At 35.5% G+C, this 26,774-nt stretch overlaps 1 protein-coding gene across 2 annotated transcripts in view; it reads right to left on the reverse strand.

The window, feature by feature from the left end:
• Window positions 1–5,455: 5,455 nt before the first annotated feature.
• Window positions 5,456–26,774, reverse strand: part of CETN3 (centrin 3) — a 35,693-nt gene continuing 14,374 nt past the window's right edge. The window contains exon 5 of one of the 2 annotated variants that reach the window (XM_058276026.2): window positions 5,456–5,541. In XM_058276026.2, the coding sequence (XP_058132009.1) occupies window positions 5,483–5,541 (59 nt within the window). In that variant the 3' untranslated portion in view covers window positions 5,456–5,482. Of the gene's footprint in view, window positions 5,542–19,111; window positions 19,506–26,774 lie in introns of those variants that run through there. The other variant, XM_058276032.2, reaches the window with a different exon arrangement.

The following is a 26,774-nucleotide window of genomic DNA, read 5'->3' on the forward strand; positions in this document are numbered from 1 at the left end:
GCAAGGCACAGAGAGATGAAGCCAAAATGAAAAGTGTGTATTAGTAGCAGCCATGGTCAGGAACAAAACCATCCCCCACACTCAAGGTAAACAGCCTGGATAAAACCCATGGCTCAGGGCAGCCAACTGAGAGAGAAAAAGAAGTCTTCCTCCTTGGGAAGAGGAGGGGTGCATTGGAGGGAGGAGAGGGGTTTCTCCTCAGTGAATTTGGCCAGCAGAGCCTGCTTTGCCACACCAGAATCACGGGCAAGTGGAGGCCGAAGTGTCATTGCCATGGAATGATAAAGCAATGGGCACCATCAGCTGGCTGGTTGGGAAACTGCAAGGAGAAAAGCTACTTTTAGGTGTCCCTTGTCTCCTTGATGGTGTCTGCACCCCATTAGTGAGGCCCTGGTCCTATTTTGATAACTTAAGCTGGGCAATTTTAAAGACTTAAAATTTTGGTTAATAATTTAACCAAAAATCAAAGAAAAGTCCTAAAAGAAAACTACAAGACAAGAGAGGAAATTGACCATCAGAGTAAATTCACTAACATATTCAGATGCCAAGACATCAGCAAACAATTATAAGCCATACTAAGAAGGAAGATATGTCCTAACCAAAAGAGCAAACCAAAGATCCTGATGAGACACAGGATTTAAGACAACTGATAAATGACAATTACACAAATCTTTTAAATCAATTCAAGAAGTTGAAGGAAAATATGATTAAAGAAATAAAGGATATTAAGAAGACACTGGCTAAATATAAAGAACAATTTGAAAGCCTGCAAAAAAAAGTAGCATAAATTATGGGAATGAAAGACACATGGATGGGATTAAAATACATTAGATGGGAGTGGATATGGCTCAAGCAGTTAAGCTCCTGCCTCCCACATTTGGTTCCCTGAAAAAACAAAGAACAAACAAAAAAAGCTAAAAAAGCCAACTCAAGGAAGCTGATGTGGCTCAGTGGCTGAATGCCATCTTCCCACATATGATGTCCCAGGTTCAATCCTTGGGACTTTAAAAAAAAAAATTAGAGGCATGTAAGAGCTGATTTGAATTGCTCAAAGTAAGAATTAATGATTTCGAAGACTGAACATGTAAACTGGAAAAGAGAGAAGAACAGAAATAGAAGAGAATATAAAAAAGAAAAGGAAAAAAGGAACAGGGTCTCAGGAAATTGAATGACAATGCAAATTGCACAAACATAGGAGTTATCAGTGTCCCAGAAGGGGAAAAGAATGGAAAAGGGACAAAAAGAATATCTGAGGAAATAATGGCAAAAAAATTCCCAACCCTTATGAGACATAAATATCAATATCCAAGAAGGACAATGCACACTCTAAACAGAATAAATACTAGCTGACCTACTCAGACACCTACTATTCAGAATGAAAATAGCCAGAGATAAAGAGAGGCTTCTGAAAGCAGCAAGCGAAAAGCAATGCATCACATGCAAAGGAACCTCAATAAGACTCATTGCCAATTTCTCATCAGAAGCCATGGAGACAAGAAGAAAATAGTATGATGTATTTAAGGTATTAAAAGAGAAAAACTACTGGCAGTTTTATCTGGAAAAACTGTCCTTCAAAAATTAGGATGAGTTTAAAATCTTCACAAACAAAAACTGAGAAATTATGTTACAAAAAAAAATTTACAAAAGATACTGTAGGGAGTGCTACAGCCTGAAAGGGGAAAAAAGGGGGAAGAGAACTGGAGAAGAGTGAAGGAACAAAGATTATTGTAAGGGTAACTGAGAAGGTAAAAAGACAGACAATAGTGAGATATGACAACAGAAAGCTCTAAAGGATAAAATGAATGAAGTGAGTAATGCTTTCACAGTAAGAAGACTGAATGTTAATGAATTGAATTCCCCAATCAAAGGATATAGACTGACAGAATGGATTTTAAAAATATAAGACATATATATGCTGTCTACAAGAGATTCACCTAAGATGTAGGGACACAACCAGGTTGAAAGTAAAAAGTTAGAAAACGATATTCTATGCAAATAGTAATCAAAAAAGAGCTGGAGTAATGATACTAATATTGGACAAAATAGATTTTAAATGCAAAATTGTTATAAAAGATGAAGAGGGGCATTATATATTAATAAAAGGAGCAATTCACCAATAAGAAATAACTATAATAATTATTTATGTACCTAACCTGGATGTCCCAAAGTACATTAGGCATACACTGGCAAAACTGAAGGGAGAAATAGATGTCTCTACAATAGTAGTTGGGTACTTCAATTCACCACTCTCAGCATCAGACAGAACATCTGGACAGAGGATAAAGAAGGAAACAGAACACTTGAATAATATGATAAATGAACTAGACTTAACATTTATAGACCATGACACTCCAAAACAGCAGGATATACTTTCTTTTCAAGTGCCCATGAATCCTTCTTCAGGACTGACCATATGTTGGGTCAAAGATTGAAATTATACAAAACACCTTCTCTTATCAAAATGGAATGAAACTGAAAATCAATAACAAATGGAAAAAGGAAAAATTCACAAATACATGGAGATTAGACAAGACACGTAAATAATCTGTGGGTCAAAGAAGAAATTGCAAGAGAAATCAGTAAATATCTTGAGACAAATGAAAACAAGAACACAACATAACAAAAATTATGGGATACAGCAAAAGCAGTACTAAGAGGGAAAGTTATAGTCCTCAATGCTTACATTTAAAAAAAAGAGAAAATTAAGTACTGACTGTACATCTGGAGGAACTAGAAAAAGAAGAGAAAACTAATCCTAAACCAAGCCAAAGGAAAGAAATAATAAAGATCATATCAGAAATAAATAAAATTGAGAAAAAAATAGAATCAACAAAACCAAAAGTTGGTTATATGAGTTCAAAAAAATTGACAAACCCTTAGATAGACTGACAGGAAAAAAGAGAGAGAAGGTGCAAATAAATAATTTCAGAAATGAGATGGGAGAAATTACCACTGACCCCACAGAAAGAAGAGGGATCATTAGAGGATACTAGGAACAACTGTAAACCAGCTAGGTAATGTAGACAAAATGGACAAATTCCTAGGAAACATATAAATAAACTATACTGACCCTAAGGCAAATAGAAGACCTCAATGAAACAATCACAAGTAAAGACATTGAAACATTCATTGAAAACCTCCCAAAAGTGAAAAGCCCTGGACCAGATGGCTTCACAGAGGAGTTCTACCAAGTATTCAAAGATGATCTAATGTCAATCTTGTTCAAGTTCTTCCAAAAATGTAAACAGGAAGGAACACTACCAAACTCATTCTATGACGCAAACAACACACTAACACCAAAACCAGGTAAAGATACTATGAAGAAAGAAAATTACGTACCAATTTCTCTAATGAAGATAGATGTAAAAATCCTCAACAAAATACTCGCAAACTGAATCCAAAAGCACATTAATTATCCACCATGATCAAGTGTGTTTTATCCCAGATATGCAAGGATGGTTCAACAGAAGAAAATCAGTTAGCGTAATAAGCCACATTAATAAACTGAAGGAAAATCACATGATGCTCTAATTTGCAGCAGAAAAGGCATTTGAAAAAATACAATTTCTTGATAAAAAAAAAAACACTCCAAAAGATAGGAATAGAAGAAATCTCTCTCAACATGGAAAAGTGCTTATACAAAAAACCCACAGCTAACATTATACTCGGTGAAAGACTGAAAGCTTTCCCACTGAGATTGGGAACAAGACAAGGATGCCCATTGTTATTCAATAATGTGCTATAAGTTCTAGCTAGAGCAAGTAGGCAAAATAAAGAAATAAAATGCAATGGACAAAGGGTATGGGGAAAGGCAGGAAGAGATGAGAGGTGGAGGCGTCTTCGGGACATGGAGCTGCCCTGGATGGTGCTTCAGAGGTAATCACCGGACATTGTAAATCCTCACAGGGCCCACTTGATGGAATAGAGGAGAGTATGGGCCATGATGTGAACCAATGTATATGAGGTGCAGAGGTGCCCAAAGATGTACTTACCAAATCCAATGGATGTGTCATGATGATGGGAACGAGTGTTGTTGGGGGGGGGGGAGAGGGGGGGTGGGGGGGTGGGGTTGAATGGGACCTCACATATATATTTTTAATGTAATATTATTACAAAGTCAATAAAAAATAAAAAAATTAAAAAAAAAAAAAAAAAAGAAATAAAATGCACCCAAAAAGGAAATAAGGAAGTAAAATGTCACTATTCACTGATGATATGATCCTTTATCTGGAAAATGCTGAAAAATTCGCAAAAAAAGCTACTAGAACTAATAGACAAGTACAGCAAAGTGGCAGGATACAATTGATATGCAAAAATCAGTAGAGTTTCTATACACTACTGATGAGCAATCTGAGGAGGAAGTCGGAAGAAGAATTCTATTTATAATAGCAACTTAAAAATCAAATATTTAGGAGTAAACCAAACCAAAGACATAAAGAACCTGCATTCAGAAAACTACAAAACACTGCTAAAAGAAACCAAAGTAGAACTAAATGAATGGAAGGACATTCCATGTTCATGGACTGGAAGACTATCACTAAGATGTCAATTCTACCCAAACTGATTTACAGATTAAATGCAATCTCAATTGTATTCACCAAGTGCAATGAATGTCCCATGATGATGGAGGAGGTTGTGGTTATGGGAGGAGTAAGGGAGGTGGGAGATATATGGGGACCTCATATTTTTTAATGTAACATTAAAAATAAATTAATTAATTTAAAAAATGCAATCTCAATAAAAACCCAACCGCTTTTTTTTGCAGAAATGGAAAAGCCAATTATCTAATTTATTTGGAAGGATAAGGGACCCTGAATGTCTTTTTAAATGTTTTTAAATGTCTTTAAAAAGAAGAACAAAGTTGGAGAACCTTCACTTCCTGATTTTAAAGCATTTTACTTAGCTTCAGAGGTAAAAACAGCATGGTACTGGCATAAAGATAGACAAAAATGGAACCAAATCAAGAAGTCAGAAATAGACCCTCACATCTATGGTCAAGTGATTTTTAACAAGGCAGTCAAGCCCACCCAGCTGGGCTAGAACAGTTTATTAAACAAATAGTGCTGGAATAAATGGATATCCATATCCAAAAGAAAGCAAGAGGATCCCTATCTCACACCTTATAGAAAAATTAACTCAAAAATGGATTAAGGGCCTAAATATAAAAGCCACCACCATAAAACTTCTGGATGAAAATATAGGGAAACATGTTCAAGACATTGTGGTAAATGGTAGTTTTTTAAACCTTACGCTCAAAACACAAGCAATGAAAGAAAAAGTAGATAAATGGGACCTCCTCAAAATATAATACTATAGTTTTTTGAAAGACTTTGTCAAGAAAGTAAAAAGGCAGCCTACTCAATGGGGAAAATATTTGGAAACCACAAAAATATTTGGAAATCACAAAAAATTTGGAAACCACAAACAAGGGTTTGATATCCATGTTATATAAAGAGATCATACATTGGGGAGCAGATGTAGTTCAAGTGGTTGAGTGCTTGCTTCCCACATGGGAGGTCCAGGTTTGGTCCTTGGTGCCTCCTAAAAATGAAAAGACAAATAACAAGCAAATGAACAAAGGAACCAACTCAGGAGAGCCGATGTGGCTCAGTGGTTGAGCACTGGCTTCTCACATACGAGATCCCAGGTTCAATCCCTGGCCCCCAGTACCTCAAAAAAAGAGAGAGAGAGAGATCATACAACTCAACAATAAAAGGCAAGCAACCCAATTAACAAATGGGCAAAAGACTTAAATAGACATTTTTCCAAAGAGGAAATACAAATAGCCAAAAAACACATCAAAAAATATTCACGATCCCTAGGTATTTCAAAATGCAGATTGAAACTACCGTGAGTTACTATTTCACACCTTAGAGAATGGCAATTACCAAAAACAAACAAATAAAAACCAGAAAACTACAAGTGCTGGAGAGGATGTGAAGAAATGAGAACACTCCTTCACTGTTGCTAGGTGTGTAGAATGGTGTAGCCTCTGCGGAGGGCATTTGGCAGTACCTCAAGAAGCTTAATATAAAACTGCCATATGAGTCACCGATTTTGTTATTAGGAACATATTCAGAAGAACTAAAAGCAAGGATGTGGACTGAAATTTGTACACCAATATTCATAGCAGCATTATTCACAATTGCTAAAATTTGGAACCAGCACAAGTGTTTGTCAACCAATGAATGGATAAACAAAATGTGATATATACATACAATAGAAAACTAGTCAGCTGCAATAAAATATGAAATCAGGAGGCAGATGACAACATGGATAAACCTTAAGGATATTATGTTGACTAGAATAAGCCAGAAACAAAAGGACAACTATTGCATGGTCCCACTAATTTGACCTAAATACAATGGGTAAACTCACAAAGGTAACTCTAGCATATAGGTTACAAAGAAATAGAATGTCGGTTGAGAATAGAAGCTCATGCTTAAAGTATGTAGAATTTTTAATAAGGATTTATTGTAAAGTATGGAAATGAATAGAGCTGATGATAACATATTTTAGTGAGTGTAACTAACACTGCTGATTTATGAGATTGTGGCTGATAAGAGTAGTCTGTGGACATATATATCAATTAAAAGGAAACTAGGGAATTATCTACTGTATATGCATAGCAGTTTGATATGGTTATGAATTCCAAAAATAGATATTGGATTATGTTTGTAATCTGGTCTGTACCTGGGCATGATTATGATTAGGGTTTTGATTGGGCCATGTCATTAGGGCATTGAGTCCCCATCCCTTGGTGGGTGGGGACTCACAGATAAAAGGCATGGCAAAGGACAGAGTTGGGGGGTTTCGATGTTGGAGTTTGATGCTGAAGCCTTAAGCTTGAACCCCAGGAAGTAAGCTCACAGAGGAAACAGAAGCAAGCCACAGGAAGAGGAACCCTGAGCCCTGAAAGAAGCAAGCTCCGGGAAGAGAGGAATCCTGAACCCAGAGAGAAGCAAAACCCTGGAAGAGAGGAACCCAGGAAGCCTGAATCCTCACAGACATCACAGCCATCTTGCTCCAACACATGAAAATAGACTTTAGTGAGAGAAGTTACTTAGGATTTATGGTCTGGTATCTGTAAGCTCCTACCCCAAATAAATACCCTTTATAAAAGGTTTTATATAAAAACCAACCAATTTCTGATATTTTGCATCAGCACCCCTTTGGCTGACTAATACAATGTGTAACAGTGATTTTAGTAGTGGATGAAAATTTCTTCTTTTACAAAGCATTAAGAATATGGTGATACCTGGGAAAATTACAAGTAATGTAACTTATGAATGACAGTTAACAATAATATTATATTTTTGCAACAATGGCAAAGATGATATATCAATTCTAAGGGCCAATAGGGAGTATAAGGGGGTATGGGATTTTTCCTTTTGGAGTAATGAAAATATTCTAAAATTGACTGAAGTGATGACAGTACAACTCTGTGATGAAAATAAGAGCCACTGAGTGTAATCCTTGACTGGACTGTATAAAACATGGAGCTATATAACCCAGTGTATTGGTCAGCCAAAGGAGTGCTGATGTAAAATACCAGAAATCGGTTGGTTTTTATAAAGGGTGTTTATTTGAGGTAGGAGCTTACAGTTATCAGGCCATAAAGCATAAGTTACTTCCCTCACCAAAGTCTATTTCCACATGTTGGAGCAAGATGGCTGCCGAAGTCTGCTTTCTGGGTTCCTCTGGGCTCAGCTCCTCTATTTCCTCCACAAGGTCAGCTGTAGACTACCAGGCGAACGGCTCTATCTCTTTCCCTGGGGCTCCGACTTTAGCATCAAACTCCAACATCAAAACTCCAACATCAGAAACCCTCAACTCTGTTCTTCGCCATGCCTTTTCCTAACTCTATCATGCCCTAATCATAATTCAATCATGCCCAGATACAGATCAGGTTACAAATATAATCCAATATTTCTTTTTTGAAATTCATCAATAACATCAAACTGCTACACACAGGAAATCCAGTGGTGGAAGATGGGTTGGCTGACGAACAAATATGAGAACCTTCTCTCATGAACTATAACAAATGTATATAGTGTATACTACTACTAATACAGGGTGTTAATAATCAGTTGGATTGGGGGGAAATACACCAAATGTAAGTAATATGCTAGTAGTAATATTTTGACAGTGCTATTTCATAGTTTGCAAGGAATGTTTCACAACAATACAAAGGTGGTGGTGGAGGGGTGATGTATGGGAGCCCTGTATGATAATATGCATATTTGTTTTTTAAGAGTACAACTTTTACTTTACATTTACTGTTTATGTATGTCCATATATGAATGATAAACATCAACAAAACAATAAGACAGGAAAAACACCTGATAAAATGTGAATTCTAAAAAAAAATTAAGGTAAATGTTTTTAGACATTGCAACTCTGAAAACATCTTTATTCTATTTCACACTTAATAGCTTGGCTGGTATAGAGTATTAGTTTATAAGTCATTTTTCTTCAACACTTTGAACCTATTGATCTATTGTTTTCAAGCTTTCAGCGTATTAAGAAATCATTCTGAATTCTAATAGTTTTGACTGTGACCTATCTAAGAATCTTCTTTTTGTCCCCAACTATTCTAAAATTTTGGTATGAGGTGCCCTATTTTCATAATTGGGCCAAGCACTCTGGAAACTCTTATCTTTAAATTCTGAGAAATGTTAATGAATTATTTTGCTATTTCTCCCTCTTCTACTTTTTATGTCCTTGCGGATTTAAGTATTTTATAAAATATTCCTTCACTGTCATTTTAGGGAGCAAAAATATATGCATGTATTTAATCCCTAACATACATATTTATAGTCCCTCTCACTCTTATTTCAAATAAGTACAACATTCTCAGGTTCTAAAAAACAAGTGTGGGAAGCGGATTTGGCTCAATGCATCGAGTGTCCGCCTACCACATGGGAAGTTCAAGGTTCAAACCCAGGGACTCCTGACCCGTGTGATGAACTGGCCCACGCGCAGCACTGATGCGTGCAAGGAGTGCTGTGCCACACAGGGGTGTCCCCCACGTAGGGGAGCCCCACATGCAAGGAGCGCACCCCATAAGGAGAGCATCCGAGCGCGAAAAACGTGTAGACGCCACCCACACGGAGAGCTGATGCAGCAAGAAGACCCAACAAAAAGCGACCCAGATTCTGGGTGCCGCTGACAAGAATACAAGCAGACACAGAAGAACATACAGTGAATGGAAACAGAGAGCAGACAACTGCGGCGCGGGGGGGGGGGGGGGGGGGGGGGCGGCGGGTAGGTGTAGGGAAGGGGAGAGAAATTCTTTTTAAAAAGTCTCTCCCAATCCTCTCTCAGGTACCCAGCTCTCTGTCTCACCCCCAACCCTAACCTGGTAATCACTTTATTAGTCTTTTGTGAATGCTTCAAAAGTCTCTTTAAATATAAAAGCAAATAGGAATATATACTTATTCCCTTCCTTTTTACACAAAAAGCAGCCTACTAGCCTACTATAATGTTGTTCTGCACATTGCAGCTTTCATTTAATATTGCTTGAAGCTGTGTCAGTATAGAGCTTTTTCATTCTTTTTAAAAGCTATATACTAGTCCATTAAATCAATCTCCTATCAAGACACATTTGTTTCCTATTTTTACTAACAAAAGTATAATGAATAGTTCTAAACAAATAATTTTGCTTGTGCACCCATACACCCAGAGGTTAAATTTAAAGAAACAGAATTACTGGGTCAAGTGGTGTGTGCACTTATTATTATTATTTATTTATTTCTCTCCCCTTCTCCCCCATGCCCCAGTTGTCTGCTCTCTGTGTCCATTTGCTGCGAGCTCTTTGTCTGCTTCTGTTGTTGTCAGCGGCACGGGAATCTGTGTTTCTTTTTGTTGCGTCATCTTGTTGTGTCAGCTCTCCGTGCGTGCAGCATCATTCCTGGGCAGGCTGCACTTTCTTTTGCACTAGGCAGCTCTCCTTACGGGGTGCACTCCTTGCACGGGGGCACACCTGCGTGGCAGGGCACTCCTTGCACGTGGGCCAGCTCCACACGGGTCAAGGAGGCCCCCGGGTTTGAACCTCAGACCTCCCATGCGGTAGACGGATGCCCTAACCACTGGGCCAAGTCTGCTTCCCATTTATTATTTTGAGAAGTATTGCCAACTGCACACCATAAAGGTTGTACCAATTTTCATTCCCTACAATGTGACGAATGCCTGTTTTACTGTCTTATTTTCCTCTACCACCTAGCTAACAGAGTATACTATAAAAAATTAAATAGGTGAAAATATTCAGTGTTGCTTAAGTTTGCATCTTAGTATGAGTGAAGCTTTTCATATGTTTAAGAAACATTTCATTCCCTTTTGCCTGATGCATGAGTTGCATTCTATTCTTCATAATGTAAACTTAAATATCTTCTTTGAGAACAAAAGTGGTGTGTGTGTGTATGTAAAGCATAAGTTCAAAGTTATCATTACAACATTGTTGAGCCAAATACATAATTACAGTAACTACAAAAATTAATTACCACATCTAAAATACCAAATATTAGTATTTAAGGACAATGGAAATAATCTAAATAGGTTATCTATAGCAAGACAAGATCTCTAAAAAAGAACATTTCTGGACTGAAGGCCCACTAACATTCAAATTATGAATTCAGTAGTCTATGTTGAGAAAATACATTTGGAACAATGGTTAGTCCACATCTGGGATATGCTGAAATCAAATCTAGTATTGTGGAAAGAATATTGGATTTGAAATCAGAAGGAAGAATACATTACATTAGTCAAATAACGTAATCACTCTCAACCTGTCTTCTGATCTAAAAAATGGGCACAGTGTTTGTAAACTCCTTTCATCACTGGGAGGAATTAATGTAAATTACTTCCAATCAATAAAATCAAGAAGGTAGTCATATGACTTATGTGAAAGTCCTAGAATATAAAAACTTAAAGAGCTCTCAGAAAAGGAATATTTGAGTCATTAAACATAGTAAGGAAGGTTAAAGAGATACGAGTTTTAAAAAAATAGCACTTAATGGTGAAAAAACATATGTAATCTGAAAGCACAAAACAATATTCTCACAACTATAAGTGAGGGAAAAAGACTAAAGAACTTACCCATTTTGTAATTCTAAATATTATAGTATGAAAATGTTTCATAAAAACTGTATCCCTTTAAATTAAATCATTTAAAGTAGACTCTTTAAAGACAAAAACTAGTATAATAGGGAATAAAATATAATGAACTGGCAAGATTTTTTTAAAATGTATTTTTTTGTTTTCTGTGAGGCAATCCTATGGATATTTTAAATACAAGTTATTCTTAAAGACTGATTATATTTTCATTTTTCATACTAAAAAGCTTGTTACCTCTAATAAACCAATACAATTAACAAAAAACTCAACCCTTATTTCTATTTTTAAATTTCAATTTTTATTTATAAAGTACAAAAATAAAATTTATGAGAAATACTATTATGTGGGATATGAAAGCATTTCTTTCAAACAAGTATGTACACTTTAAAAAAATAAAAAATATATATCGCATAATAGTCAAGTGAAATGCATTTTTTTTCCTGGTTCCATTTTTTAGTTGCAGCAATAGGTCCCCCTAGTGGAGATTGAAAGTATATTTTGCATGTTTTTCTCTAAAACACTACTCTAAATTTGAACAACTGAATTAAGCATATTTTCAGTTGAAGAAATGCAGAGAAATGTCTGAGAAAAAATGCTACTTAAAGAGATTAGAAGGCCTGTGGATTGACTGTCACACATGAATTTGTACTTAATACATTCATAATTGCAGCAATCAAAATCCCTACTCCTAAAAAAGAACTCGCCAAAAACCATAATTAGTTAATAGAGATTAATAAAGTTGAATATGCAACATAATGAAGCTTATAAAGATTAGACTCATACATAAATAGTATCTAGCTAATGATTCCTCCTATTGGTCTCTATCAAAGTATACACAAGCACATAGTTCCTTAGGAAAGCACAATTGTTTATTGAACACTCACAAGAATATTACCAACTTGAAATACTAAAAGATTTATTTATTTTTAGGTTACTTAGAACAATATCCTAACAAGTGATATATAATAGAATGGAAGAATACACTCTATGGATGAATGAAATGGAAGGTTTTGAAATGAAACCAGAATCACATGTTCTCATTCAATTCTATCAGCAAATGTTCACCCAGAAGCACAATTACCTTGGAACACTATGCAACTCAGTGTATTTTCATTCCATGCCCTCTTGACTAAGTAGAGTTCAAGCACATTCAGCCCAGGATAAAAACTGAGATTCAGATAATTCTTATTCAGATGTTTTCCACATTCAAGAGGTCCTGGAGACCCAGAACTTCCAAGATCAGATAGTGTAATTGTAAATCATCAGTCCACAAACCAGTACCTCTACTCAGCTGTCCTTTTTGCTGCCAGCAGTGTACCATTTCCCTCTCCATTTCCCTGTTACTCCCATCAGGTTCCCCCACATCATCTATTATCTGTAAATCTCTGGCTTCCCTGGAGGCTTTGGAACCTTCCAAAGAGCATTTGGAAATAAATGTGTGGGGAGTTTTTTGTTGTTTTTAGGAGGTACCTGGGATCTTGTACATGGAAGCAGGCACTCAACCACTAAGCTACATCCACTCCCCAATGAGCTGTTTTTTTTGTTTTTCAGAGATACTAGGGATCAAACCATTTCAGCTACATCCGCTCCCCAGTTTGCTCTTAAATGTTTAATTCATCAGAATCTTGAGCCATATTTTAAGATACTGAGCCAATTATAGCAATCTTAATTCCCTCTCATTTCATTTACCTCGCTGTCTTTAGAAAGTCATATAGTGTATATCATTGACCAAATGACATAATATGATTTTGCACCTCAGAACCCTCCACATTCATACTATAAACCATATTCTAAGTCAAGCTCTCTTTTACATCTAGACCCTAACTCATTTTTACCTCAGCTCAAATTCCTGGAACAAATTTCTTGATTATGTAGGAATAGGTTAACCAATCTGTAGATTAACAATATAAATGCATAGCATTTTACCTTCCCCAATATTGGGAATCTGGAGAATGTGCAGGAGAATGAGGTGAGGAGTGGGGCTACTTTAGGTTCTCAACCCCCACTTCAACTCACGATGTTTCTCAGTTAACACTTCTTCTTTAGTCCCATGGAAGATAAGGCGGGAAGGTAGAGTAAAAGTGGTAAAAGACAGTAATCAGTGACAGGGAGAAGAGCCTATTCCCAATCTGCTGTCATAGTTAATCTGAATACTCTTTCATATGACCCCAAATAACAAGTTAATTCTTTTTGCCTCTTCTTCTACCTAGTTTGTTATCTATTGTTTCTAATTTTTTTTAAAGATTTTATTTATTCCCCACCACCCCCGCCCTGTTCCCCCCTCTGTGTCCATCTGCTGTGTGTTCTTCCGTGTCTGCTTGTATTCTCATTAGGTGGCTCCAGGAACCTATTCTAAATCCTTTCAGAGTGGGAGAGAGGCGATTAGTCTCTTGCACCACCTCAGCTCCCTTTTTTGCTATTTTCTCTTCTCTGTGTCTCTGGTTATGTCACCTTGCTGTGACAGCTCTCCACTTTAGTCGGCACTCCTGCGCAGGGCACCTTTCCTGTGCAGGACGACATTCCCACGCAGGGCGGCACTCCTATGCAGGCTGCATTCCCCCGTGCGCCGACACTCTGCGTGGGCCAGCTTGCCCTCACCAGAAAGCCCTGGGCATCAAACCCTGGACCTCCTATATGGTAAATGGGAGCCCAATTGGTTGAGCCACATCTGTTTCTCTATTGTTTCTACTTTAATGATCTTACAGTATTTGTGGAGAAGTTTGCTACAAATCCTTTCTGAAAAAAAGATGAAAGGATGAGATACAAATTATAAAGTAGAAATTAAGAACTGTGAAAAAAAAAAGATATTTGTCTTTTCTATCTTTTCTTCATAGGACTTAATCTTTTAGAGGTTGAGTCACTAACAGCCGCTAGAAATCAGGTTAAGCTTTTTGAAAATATTTTTTAAACCTTGGACCTTAACAACTTAGGTATTAATACAGATTATGACTTTTAAGCTTATTTTGACCAAATGTTGACAGTATATGATTTACACAAGTTCTCTATTTTGAGCTGTTGCAGGCTCGCCAAGAATAAACTTCCTTCAAATGGATTGAAGACATGGCTTGCTCATCTGCTAATGAATACTCCAAAGAAAAAACTAATCTGGTCTTAGAATTTCTCCCCAAGCCATACCCTAGCCTCTTGGGTCTGAGTACATCGTTGGGTCTCCCAGAAGACCTGGAGGTCCCAGAACTTCTAAGATCAAATTAAAGAGCTATAGTTCATTTGAGCCTACAGATCAGTAAATCTAATTATAGGACAGGCCTAGATATAATAATATATATTTTAATGTAATTTACAAAACATTTTCATAATTATAATCTCACTTAATTTGTCCCAAAACCAGATGAGATAAATCTTTGCTATGACAGTGAAACTAGGTATTTGAACAAACTTTTTTCCCACAAGGAAAATTCCCAGAATTTCAAAAGTTGTTTTTTTTCCTTTGATGGAGTTACTTTGTTTTTATTGCAATGTTGAAAAACTTCCCACAATCCCATGGGATTTATATTAGCAACAATTATTTCCCAATACTAGTATAGAAAAGTCTCCTGAACAGCTACTAAAGACTCAACTGAACTTAATAGAAAACTTAAAAGGAAAAGTAGATCTTGCTTAAAACATGGTCAAGTCTGTTTGGCAGGGATTTTAGAAGCATGAACTTTCAAAACAAGCAAAATGCCTATTTTCGAATGAAAGAGCGCTTTTCAGCAGGCAAACCCCCAAACCTTTAACCCAACAGTAGAAAATACGATTTGGAATTACTTTTCTCATTTAGTATTTAGCTGATCTGTGGAATAATTTTTACTTCCATTAGTACTAGGCTTTCATCAATAAGGCACCAGATTTCATGTTTCGCAACAGTACATATTTCCTTGCTTTCAGGCTTATATGGACCTTTCTGAAGACCCTGTGGATATACAGTCCATGGTAATGCCAGATGGTGAAAATGATCATTCTTTTTCAGAGAACACGGTGATGTGTAGGACAAATGTTAAACATATTTAGAAATGTTGGACTCCAGGGAGTCTATCATGTATCCCTAATTTTATTTATTATTGAAGAAAACTCACTTTAAAATATTTTTAATATAAAGTGGAGGTAATCCTGATTTTTGACTCTATAAAATGTCATTAATTTTCTTACTCATGTATTGAAAAAATATTTTGTGTTTTAAAACTAGCTTAAGACTTCTGGGGTTCCAAAGTTAAAAAAAGGATAATTTGGATTTTCACACAAATTCAGTAACATTAATTACTGCACTTAATATTTATTTATTTTTAGGAAGCTCCAGGAATTGAACCAGGGACCTCATATATATGAAGCAGGCACTCAAGCATTGAGGTACATCCACTCTAAACTTAGTATTTACAGTATGCATCACAGAGGTAACTCTAATGAAAACAAATTATCCTAAATAAATGAGACTTGGTTTTACTAATTTAGGTTTTACTTGGCAATCTTTCAAAGCATCTAGGATGAAATTCTCAATGAATATTTTACTACAGGATGATAGAAAAATGAATTCAGAATTGGCTCTTTAATCAAGATCACCAAGACCTCATCAAAATGACTGCCATATAACATTACAAAAATTCCTGCTTGCAAATTCCTAACAATTCTTAATTATACTATTAAAATCTTTGCTAAACCTATTTGTGACCAATGCATCTCTACTGAGACCTACAGGAGCTTTGATTAAACTATCAGGTCCAGGCCCATAAGCCTTACTCCCTCCTCCTCTCAAACTTGATCCTTCAAGGATCCTTCCTCTCACACACCCTTTTTGAGACCATACTCCTAAATCCAAAGTTCCTTCCATTTTCTCTTAAGAATTTAAGAGTTCATTAATCATTCAAAGGATCTACAATAAAATCTCCATGTTAATTGGCAAAAAAATTTCCTGAATTTTACTCTCAAATTGAACATTTTATGAGTTCCCACTACTTAATAATATGTACTTTTCCTGTAAGTATTTGCTTAATACTGTTTTTTTTAATTAATCTATTTCTTTTCCAGACTCACCTATTATTTTAAGGTGTTGTCTCTCACTATAAAAATATAATCGGTCTAAGATTATATACTTCTAGATGTCTGACACCAAACACTAACTCCCATGGATTAACATAATACAATGCCATGCTAGATTAATCATGTTTAATACTTGGTGTCAGTCTTCAATCAATACCATGACCAAGCAGGGGGCCCTCAGTCTAAGTCCTGCTCTGCTAGATCTCTTCTATAATGCAAGTTTTCTGGTTTCTAATTACCACCTCTTCCATCTGTTTTCCCAGCCCCAGGGGTGGTAGTGCTTCCTTTAGTGGTCTCGGGATCCCTTTCTGCTTTTTATTGATGCTCCTGCACCAATTTAACTGATTCCTTATATTACACTGTCAAAATATTCTAGTTGTGGACTTTTTTTTCTATCTGAACTCTTGAGAGTGACACTATTCAGAGAATAGGATTGGGGGGTTTAAAAAAAAAAGATATTTGCTTTTACTTTATAGTCTTTAATGTACTACTTATGCAGTTTATTTTTTATTTTTAATTTCTCTCCCCTTCCCCACCCCCCACCCCCAGTTGTCTTCTTTGTGTCCATTCGCTGTGTGTTCTTCTGTGTCTGCCTATATTCTTGTCAGGAGCACCCAGAATCTGTGTCTTTTTGTTGCATCGTCTTGCTGCATCAGCTTTCTGTGTGTGCGACGCCATTCCTGGGCAGGCTGCACTTTTTTCATGCTGGGCGGCTCTCCTTACGGGGCACATTCCTTGCGCATGGAGCTCCCCTACGCAGGGGACACCCCTGCGTGGCACAGCACTCCTTGTGCGTATCAGCGCTATGCATGGGCCAGCTCCACACAGGTCAAGGAGGCCCTGGGTTTGAGCCTTGGACCTCCCATGTGGTAGACGGACATCCTATCCATTGGGCCAAATCCGCTTCCCTACTTATGCAATTTAAACCTAATTACATATTTTAAGTTAGTTTTGAAATTATTTTGTCTTCCTCACATCAGTCTTCAGAACACTGTAAAAAATAGCTTCTAAGAACATGTCATTAGTAAACCCCCAATAGAATATACCTCTAGAGACTAGCATCAGATGGCTTGAAGAGTTGATGCCATTGCCACTGTCCACTCTACTGGTGTTTGCTAATGTAAGATCATTAACACTAAGGTCTGGATCTATCAACTACATTTGAAAGCCTTCCATTAGAAGTGCTATATGAACCTCCTGAATAAAAAAAAAGGGGGGATTAAGAATAAGTGAAGCACATTACACACTACATATTAAGTGCTTAAGCAAATATGGTTTCTGCTTCCCTCCTCATTCCAACTGCCTACTCCTAGATCCTAAGAGCTGCTAATAGATACACTGCTTCTTTAGAAAGGAGAATCTGTTTTCCTAACAAAGGTAAAGGTAAAGGAAAAGATCTTAGCTGACAAATTCCAAGCTATTAAAGCTCACAGAACACCAGAAGAGCAATGCCCTAAGCAAGTTTAGCAAGAAACAGATATTTTCTCATGTCATGAAATACCAATGCATGATAAATATGACCACTACCAACCTCCACTCTCCTCTTTTTCACTCTTTTCTTTATATTGCCACCTATACTAACCAGTTTAGCATGGAAGCTCATTAGACTTGACAGCTACTGGTTATTAACACTGGAAAATTATAAGTAATTTCTATCTTACTGTAAGACTAAGCTTCCACAAATATGAAGAACTGAGGTAAGGACTTTTTTCAACCTACAATAAAAGCTAAAGAGGGGACTGGGTGTAGCTCAGTGGTTGAGTGCCTGCCTGCTTCCCATATACAAGGTCCTGGGTTCAAGTCCCGAATTTAAAAAAAAATCTGAAGAAACAAATTTGCTAGTATCCCAAGAAGCAGTATTTACCTTTGTAAATGGTAACAAGCAGCTTTGGGTTATTGCTCCAATAGATTTATTTTTATCTGTATTAATTTCCCTAAATCAATATACTTCATGATCAAGATATAGAAGGCAATTATTCAGAAAGGTTGATAAAAAATTTTTAATTTCAGTATCTGCTTGGTTGCTCTGGTTATTATTTCTACTATAAACACAGATTTCACATTTGAAATTATGTTTTATTCTAGGTTCAAAATTAACTTGCTTGCTTTCTAGATAACTTTGAAATGTTACCACTGTTACATTATTCCCTATGGAATTTGTTAAATGTCTGTTAAGATAAAACTTTATGTAAGCCTCAAATTATACTGTATTCTAAAACAAGAAGTCTAAGGGAAGAACACTAAAACAGACAACCCAACTGTCTTCTTGGGAGAGCTCAATACCAACAGGAACCAGGTTATTACAAAGGATCAGTATGAGTACCATTTCTCTATGACCTCTTCCAAAGCTACTTGTTCCCCTCTACCATACATTCCTTCTGCAAGGCAGAAGAGGTCATTATTATCTGGAAAGTCTGTCAACTGATTCCTCATGAATAGAATGTTCCCCTAAATAGGGTGAAACATAGCCTTGAATTATTTCTGTGGATTACAGTTTATTTTCACCACTATGACATTAATTGAATGATAATTATCTTGGCAGATCAAAATTCTAAAATCTAAATCTTTCACTTTGTCAAGAAGTTAGATGATTCAAGCTGTATTCATTCAATTAGTTTAAGAAGGGAATATTCAGATTTAACTGTCACAACTTATGCTAAGATACTAAAAGAGTTATAGAATATAATACACAAGGGCAAATTGGTCTATAATGCTTTTTCCCAATAAACAAAAAGACATGATTCTTAAAAAAGGAATTATGCTTATACTGAGTGATCTTGTACTGAAACACAGCATGTCAAATTTGAATATAATGTAATAGAAAAATATGCTGTTCTACTGATATTTGTATTTCAATTTTTTATTTAGAAACTAGCAAAAGTATAGAAAGAAAAGATTTAAGAAAGATGCTATTGAGAGTCAACAGATAGTAACAATAAAGCATATTTACCAAACTATAAAATACTAATAAAATAAATATTTTATTAATAAAAATTTGAAAAACTTGTACACCAAAATAAAAGTGGCTACTAACGTTAAATAAAAAACTTCAAAGAATCTGTACCACATGATTCAATGCTTTAAACTTTATATAAAACCTATTTATAAATAGAAAACAGAACTATTTAGGTACTAACAATACTTTTTAGACAAAGAAACTTAACAGTAGTAAAATACAAATACATAAGATGCCTGTTTTTGGTCCTTTTAGGAAGAAGAACTGTTGATTTCTCTTTTCTACATGGCTCCAAGCAAAAAAATAGAGTATAAGATGGCAACTGCAACATTCTTAGTGATTCTCCTTGTAATTCTTTAAATGTCACCAGTCATAATGGCAATGAACTCCTCTTGATTTACTGTGGTAAGAAAGAAAGTGTAACCGTCAGAAGTAAAAGTGTCTTATTTAAGAGAACACTACTATTATTTTCCATTAAGGATTTTTAAAATTTTACATTACACAAAATTCTTAACAAATTTTTGCTTTTACTTCTCAGCTAGCAAATTGAACATGTTTATTAAATAGAACTTCATGAATACAAAAATATATAAAAGGTGGCACACAATAACCTGGGAAAAGATATTATTAGTATGTTACAAAAGAAATCAATCATAGTCATAATATTTGCACATACTTGCTAAAATAGCTAGAAATTTTTAATTTCTTAAATGGTTAATAATATAAAATCTTTATTCTAGTAGTTCATTTAGCAAACCCATCATAAGTAATCTTGAATATAACATGCATATAAATTAGTGAAATTCTGAAAGAAGAAAATATATTAGAATTAGGGAAAAATCAATTTTTTTAACTTTTACATATTTAAAAGGCTATGTTAAAAAATAACTGAAACCAGGTTGACATACCTCAAAATTTAAAATATCATTGAAAATGGCAATTTTAAAAAGATATGCATACCTAATCTTACCAAAGTAATATAGCAACTATAAAATTTAAATATAAATGCAGGAAATAATCATTGATGAAGACTGTTAATTTACCAAAATAATAAATGAAATTCAGTAAGAATCTCCAGTTTACAGAATGTGATGTTAAAGACAGCAATCTAGAAATAGGAAATAATCTTATTAAATGCTTAAAATCAAGACAGACACAAACACCAATTTTTAGTGAAATGTTCAGAAAAGAATGTTTCCTCTGTAAAACAGTTGAATTCAAAGACCCTAAGACTTTGTATATATCTTTACAAGGCCCAAGTTATGAATGAAAATTTTGGTAAAGAGAGACCTGGATTCTAATTCTAGCTCTTACACGATAAATAGGTCTACATCTCACTTTCTTTATCTGAAAAGCACCAAATTTACAACGGACTTTCAGGTTGTTTCTAACTCTTAAATACTCTAAATGCTAAACTACAAAACAGAAAAAAAATCCATTGATACACACATTGATAATCTACTAAATACCCAACACACTAGGTAATGTGTTATATACCAAAATAGACCACAGATTTTCTATTCTGAAATAATTTTTTGAAGTGAGGAAGATATCAGATGATAAAAAATTAATGTCAATTTTCTTAGTTATGACAATAGTATCATAGTTATGATAATATTCTTAGTAGATACAGGCTAAAATATTAGGCATGTTATGATGTATGCAACCTGCTTTTCAGAAAAAACTACAGGCATATCTCGAAGATATTTTGAGTTTGGTTCCAGACGACAATAAAGTATCTCAATAAAGCAAGTCAACAGGGTTTTTTGGTTTCCCAGTGCACATAAAAGTTATGTTTACGCTATACTAAGTCTTATGTGTGCAGTAGCATTATGTTGAAAAAAACAATGTAAATAACAATTTAAAAAACACGTTATGGCTAAAAAACGCTAACCATCATCAGAGCCTTCAGCAAGTACTAATCTTTTGTTGCCATGTTGATGGCTGCTGCCTGATCAGGGTGGTGACTGTTGAAGGTTGGGACGGATGTGACAATTCCCTAAATTAAGACACAACGATGTATGCCACATCAATTGACTCTTCTTTTCATTTCTCTATTCATGCAATGCTGTTTGATAGCATTATACCCACAGTAGAACTTCTTTTAAAATTGGAGTCCATCCTCTCAAACCCTTGCACTGCTTCATCAACTAAATTTATGGAATATTGTAAACCATGTATTATCAGCGTTCTAGCATTCTTCACCAGTAGATTCCATCTCAAGAAACCACTTTCTTTGCTCATCCACAAGAAGCAACTCTTCATCCACTAAAGTTTTATCATGAGATTACAGAAATTCAGTCAAATCTTCAGGTTCCATGTCTAATTCTAGTTCTCACGCTATTTCCACCACATCTGTAGTAACTTCCTCCACTTAAGTCCTGAATCCCTCAAAGTCATCCCATGCAGGTTGGAATCAACTTCTTCCAAACTCCTGTTCAGGTGGTTATTTTGATCTCCCCCCATGAACCATGAATGTTCCTAATGTCATCAAGAATGGTGAATCCTTTCCAGAAGGGTCTCAATTTACTTTGCCCAGATCCATGAGAGGAATCACTGTCCATGGCAGCTACAGCCTTACAAAATATATTTCATACATAATTAGATTTGAAAATTGAAATTACATCTGGATCCATGAGTTGCAGAATGGATGTTGTGTTAGCAGGCATGAAAACAGCATTAATCTCATTGCACATCTCATATGAGCAAGCACTTAGATAACCAGGTAACACTGTCAATAAGCAGTAATAATCTGAAAGAAATCTTTTCTTCCTGAGCAGTAGGTCTCAACAATGGGCTTCAAATATTCAGTAAACCATGTTGTAAACAAAGGTAATATCATCCAGGCACTGTTGTTCCATTTACAGAACACAGGCAGAATAGATTTAGTATCATTCTTAAGGGCCCTAGGATTTTCAGAATGGTAAATGAGAGTTGGCTTTAACCAGTAATGCATTTAACCAGATGTTAGTCCCTAACAAGGGGCTGTTCTTTGAAGCGCTGCACTCAGGCACTGACTGTTCCTTTCTAACAAGTCTGAGATGGCATCTTCCAGTAGAAAGCTGCTTTGTCTACACTGAAAGTCTGTTTAATCTACATTGTTTAATGTAGCCACCATCTTTATCAATTATCTTAGCTAGGTATTCAGATAACTTGCTGCAGCTTCTACATCAGCACTTCCTGCTTCACTTTCATTTTATGTCATGGAGGTGGCTTATTTGTTCACTGGAGTAGCTCTTTCATTTCCATTAAGAACTTTTCCTTTGCATGCACAATTCGGCTGTCTGGCACAAGAGGCCTAGTTTTCGACCTATCTGGGCATTCAACATGCCTTCCTCACTAAGTTTTCACCATTTTTAACTTTTGATTTACATTAAGAGATGTGCGACTCTTCCTTATACTTGAATACTTAGAGGTCATTGTAGGATTATTTATTGGACTAATTTCAAGATTGCTTTTTCTCAAGTTTTAAGGAAGCCTGAAGAGAAGGAAAGAGACAGAGAAAAGGCCCATCATCAGAGCAGTCAGAATACACAGAACACTTACAAATTAAGTGTGTTATCTTATACAAGTGTGATTCGTGGCACCCTAAAACAATTACAATAGTAACATCAAATTAAGTTTGCTCTCCTATATGGACATGGTTCGTGGTGACCCAAAACAATTACAATATTAACATCACAGATCACCATAACAGATATAATAATAATAAAAAAGTTCGAAATATTGCAAGAAATATAAAAATGTGACACAGAGACACAAAGTAAGCACATGCAGTTGGAAAAATGGTGCTAACAGACTTACTCAATCGAGGGTTGGTATAAACTTTCAATTTGTCAAAAAAAAAAAAAAGCATTTATCTGCAAAGCACAATAAAGTGAAGCACAATAAAACAAAATATGGAAAAGTGGATGTGACTCAACTGACAGAGAGCGCACCTACCATATAGGAGGTCCAAGGTTCGATACAAAGGGCCTCCTGGCCCATGTGGTGAGCTGGCACACGCACAGTGCTGCCGTGTGCAAGGAGTGCATGCCACACAGGGGTTCCCCCCATGTAGTGGCGCCCCATGCGCAAGGAGTATGCCCCACAAGGAGAGCTACCCCAGGCGACCAAAGCACAGCCCACCCAGGAATGGAACCACACACACAGAGAGCTGACGCAGGAAGATGACGCAACAAGAAGAGACACATTCCTGGTGCCCCCTGACAAGAATGCAAGCGGACACAGAAGAACACAGAGCGAATGGACACAGAGAGCAGAAAACAGCGGAGGCGGGGTGAGGGGGAAAGGGAGAGAAATAAATAAATACATCTTTTAAAAAATTAATAAGTATGCTTGTATGTGTACCAAAGATAAAATATGTAAAATGTTAATAATTGTTAGATCTAGGTAGAAACTACAATAATGTTCATTTTTTTAGTCCAACAATTCTTCTCTATCCTTGAGAACATTCATAATGAAAACATTAACCAATTACAAAAATATTGAGATTAAACATGTATAAAAGGAATGAAAAAATACACTTGGGAGCAGATGTGGCTCAAGCAGTTGAATGCCTCCTTCCCACATCAGAGGTCCCAGGTTTGGTCCCAATGCCTCCTATAAATAAAAAAACAAGCAACTCAGGGGAGCTGACGTGGCTCAGTAGTTGAGCGTCAGCTTCCCATGTACGAGGTCCAGGGTTCAATCCCTGGCCCTAGGACCTAAAAATGAAGAGAGAGAGAGAGAGAGAGAAGGTACACTTATTCAAGGAGTCATGCAGAAAATCATGTTAGGAGGCAGGTAAACACTGCTTTTACCACAAAGCATGATCTGTTGTTAAAGACCACATATCAGTGCTGAAAAAAACACTGATCATAATGGGAAAAACTTACTATTAAAGAGAAATTTCAGTTACAATAAATCTTGACTTGGGCTCTAAAATAAAAATATAGGACTTGATTTGATAAGAGGCAGAAACAGAGATGAAGTGGGAAAACACCAATGGGAATGTAGTCAGAACAATTTATGCCTGGCAAATATAAGCTATAATGAATTAAGAAGAATGAGGTATTCAGAAACTGAGAACCACATATCCATGCATTCAATATTACATTAAACATCTACAAAACAATATGACAGACACAGTGAAAACAGAATTTAGAACTTATAATACTCAAACTACTTTCAAGGACCTTAAAAATTGGAGTAGTGACCCTTACCTTTACAGGTAAATGGACACGTTTGAATATGTTACAAAAGCTATGACTCTCTTCTTCCCCCAGGGAAACAAAAATCAAATACATAAAGTTTTTAAATAATTTAACCCATGTGGATCCAAATTTAAGAATCCCCGATTTAGTCAATCTAGACAGAGACATTTAGACCAAAACAGGAAACAAGCCTAACTTTTAAGAAAAATAACATAATGAAAGAAGCCTTAGAATGACCTAACTGTAAATTATCTTAACAGGTAAAAGAGAATTGATGACTAAGATATTCAAAATATAAAAATTATACTTCATTAAAGATCCAGACCACTCCCCAAATTTTAGTATTTGAATCTCAAACTAAGCTTCATATATAAGTTCTAAAACCACAAAAACATTTCATTTTTATAGCATGTATTAACCTATATCTATATACTTTAAAGTATAATAGCATTTTGAAAGTATTTTAAGCTATCCCATGTCTTCCTACCTACAAACAGAATATTTAAGTCCAAAAAAGGAAAACAGAGGGAGTGGAGGTGGCTCAAGCAATTAAGCACCTACCTCCCACATGGGAGGTCCAATGCCTCCTAAAAAAAAAAAAAAAAGACCAGCACACAACAAATGCAAACAAGGGGGTGGGGAGAAATAAGTAAAATAGAATAAATCTTTAAAAAAAAAAAGGCAGAGGGGAAGAAAATGACTAAGGAAATTAAGTTAACTCCTTCATTACCAGAAAGTCTTCTAAGCAATTAAAAGGAATCTATGGTGCCTTTGTACATTTGGTTTTATAACCTTCTCTAAAGGTATCTTATAATATCAAGTTCCTATATCTAATCTAGCACAATGTCAAACATAAAATGGGTATTTGCTAATAAAATGTTTATTGAATCAAACACATGGCACTTCATTTTCTTCTACACTGCCTTAGAATTTTCATAAATCAACCATTTCACAGATTAAATCTTATTACAAGTCACTAAAATAAAGAATTTTAGAAAATTAAGTAGATAAAATACCTTAGAGATCATCTGGTTTTGGAGAAAACAAATTTTAGCATCCGTAGTGCCAGCTGAATATTTTGCTAACATGTTGCTTCCTATAATTTTATGCAATTTTTTAAAATCCATAAACATAGAAACCTAATTAATATTTTAGTTTATACACCAAGAGGCAGTTCAGTGTTATGGTTTAAAGCATGTACTTTCAATTATGGAGATCTGAGTTTGAGTTCTGGCTCTATCTATCACATTAGATGTTTGATAACCTTGGACAGGTTATTAACCTCTCAAAGCTTTAGTTTCTTCATCTATATATGCATCTACCCTACGCACATATAGGAATACTATTGTGTCTACTTCGCAAAAGCTATTATGAAAATTAAGTGACATAATCCCTACTACAATATGCTGTGTAAAACATCTAACACATAGCAACTACTACATAAATGCTAACTATTATTATTACCATCATTATACAAAAGTTAGTTCACTTTGGCTTTTTAAATGTTGCTTTCGTTTTTCAAAAAAAATTTACTATATTTTATATCTTGCAAAGAGTGATGGATAAAGGGATCCTTTCTGTAACATTGCCATTATAACTTGTCTTATTTTCTTTTCCTTTAATTCCATATTCACTATGTTTATTCTATATACACAACAGAAAATCATTGCTCTTAGATATGGAATAGTTTGAAATATTCATACAGAATTATTATTAAAGTCTTGAAAAAAGGCAGCAAAGTACTGTGATCTTTACCAGTTTAACATATACAAAGAAAGCAGTTTATATCTATAAACATAATGTACTTTGCAGCCAAAAGACTCCAAATTAAGTGACTGGGTTAATAAGTTATTATGAAATGTAATTTCCTGCTTTTTCAAAATGGGCAGATTTTCATATCACTACAGAGAACATTCAAGTTAAGGCAGAATTCCAAAGGCAGACTAAATGGATTATATCTGTAGTTCCATTGTTTCTTCATATAAGAATACCTTTTTCAACTACGGACAATTTTCTAGACTTACCACAGTAACAGTTGTACTTGGCATATTTTGAGAAAATAGAAGACAGCTCCTAAGAATACTGCAAAATAAGTATATTTGTCCATTATAATATCATCTATAGATTTAAATGAAAAAATAGCAGAATACGTGTGTACGTGCAGTTATTTATATGGTGTACAGGCAACGCAATGCATACATGAATTCCAAGACCTCATGAAATACCTCAGAAATCTGCCACAAGTCAGCTTGGCAACTTCTGGATTGGGTTATTTTAAAATGTTAAGACACTTCACAAACTGCCCCCAAACAAAGACAAATCTTAACAATTAAAGACTATGCATAGATTATTAGATTTGTAATCAATCACTTGAGAAAAGAGGAAAAAAAAAGTTATTTTGTCTGTTAGCCATTTGAATAAATGAGAAAAGACTATCCAAGCAACAGATGTCAAGTGACTTAAAATGGAGCAAT

Source organism: Dasypus novemcinctus, chromosome 2, assembly GCF_030445035.2.
Source record: "Dasypus novemcinctus isolate mDasNov1 chromosome 2, mDasNov1.1.hap2, whole genome shotgun sequence".
Taxonomy (NCBI): Eukaryota; Metazoa; Chordata; class Mammalia; order Cingulata; family Dasypodidae; genus Dasypus; species Dasypus novemcinctus.